Genomic DNA, 1,223 nt, shown 5'->3' with positions numbered 1-1,223 from the left:
ATGGCAAAGAATCACAATCTAAATTTGAATGCAAATAAGTATAGTGTTTATTACATAGATGAAAGTAACTTAATGGAAGAAATAATAACTGCTGAAGACAAGGTATCTAAATTCCCCAATATCATATTCTTTAAGATGGTTCTAACCTCTGATTTTTCCATGGTGCAGCTATAGGGAGCAAATAGACAAGTTAGATTCCAACCTCAGTCTGGGAACCTTTTGGCTGCTGCTACAGGAAATGTTATCAATATGATTGATGTTGAGACTAGCACCATCCAGTATCAGTTAGAGGTATGATATAAATTGTTGAATCGATCTAAATGCATGTTTGTTATAAAGTATTGGACTGGACGAACAAGATTTTAGTTTCTTTCACTTTCTTACTACCGTCCAGTGCTATCTAATCCTCCATATCAAAGATACTAAATGTGTCACTCTTGTTCCTGCATGCATTAAGTTAGATATTACATAAGTTTATCCCTTTAATTTCTAGGGACATGCCAAAGATGTTCGCTCGATGTGTTGGGATACCAGTTGGGATACCAGTGGCAGATACATGGCTTCCATCAGTGAAGATTGTGCGTGCATATGGTCAATTGAAGCAGGCGGAAAATCCGTGCATCAGTTGCAGTCCAGTGAAAATATGTTTGTGTCCTGTACGTTCCATCCCGTGTATTCACTAGTCCTGGCCATTGGTTCATACCGGGTATGAAATGTTTCCTTTTACAGTATTCTGATTGTTCTTACCGTGTACTCACTAGTCTTGGCCATTGATCTTCGTCTTGTGCTGCGATGTGTTACATATATTTTCTGTATTAAACTTCATCGAACATCGTCATTTCGAATTTAGTAAGTGCTTAATTTGCAGTCACTTCAAATCTGGAATCCAATGGATGGCGGCAAAATTTGGACCCATCGTGCGCATGATGGTATAGTTTCTGCATTGACAAATACGTCTGTGAATCATAGGATTGCCTCAGTGAGCAGCGATTCGTGGATGAAGGTGTGGAAATAGAAATGTTTACTCTTCTGAAAAAAATTATGATTCGGACACAGTTTATACGCATTCTTTTCCTCTCCTGCTGTGTAGCTTAATTCGAAAATATTCCTCTCTCATCACAAGAATGCTTATAATTCTCGACTCTCGAGCATAATCATTTGTTGGGGAATGAATATAAATCAAATCATTCCTTTGTTTTCATCCACGAATGTGAATTTTTTGT

At 37.6% G+C, this 1,223-nt stretch overlaps 1 protein-coding gene across 1 annotated transcript; it reads left to right on the top strand.

Moving 5' to 3' along the window:
• The first annotated feature begins 72 nt into the window (after nucleotides 1-72).
• On the top strand, nucleotides 73-849 carry LOC111386086 (transcriptional corepressor LEUNIG-like). The gene is made up of 3 exons (XM_023010514.1): nucleotides 73-102; nucleotides 175-291; nucleotides 494-849. Exons 1-3 carry the CDS (start codon nucleotides 73-75, stop codon nucleotides 710-712), a joined length of 366 nt encoding a protein of 121 aa, XP_022866282.1. The 3' UTR covers nucleotides 713-849.
• Nucleotides 850-1,223: the final 374 nt, after the last annotated feature.

The sequence above is a fragment of the Olea europaea genome, unplaced genomic scaffold, assembly GCF_002742605.1.
Source record: "Olea europaea var. sylvestris unplaced genomic scaffold, O_europaea_v1 scaffold34173, whole genome shotgun sequence".
Taxonomy (NCBI): Eukaryota; Viridiplantae; Streptophyta; class Magnoliopsida; order Lamiales; family Oleaceae; genus Olea; species Olea europaea.
Note: the sequence above shows the minus strand (reverse complement) of the source record. Positions and strands in the feature narration are given on the sequence as shown.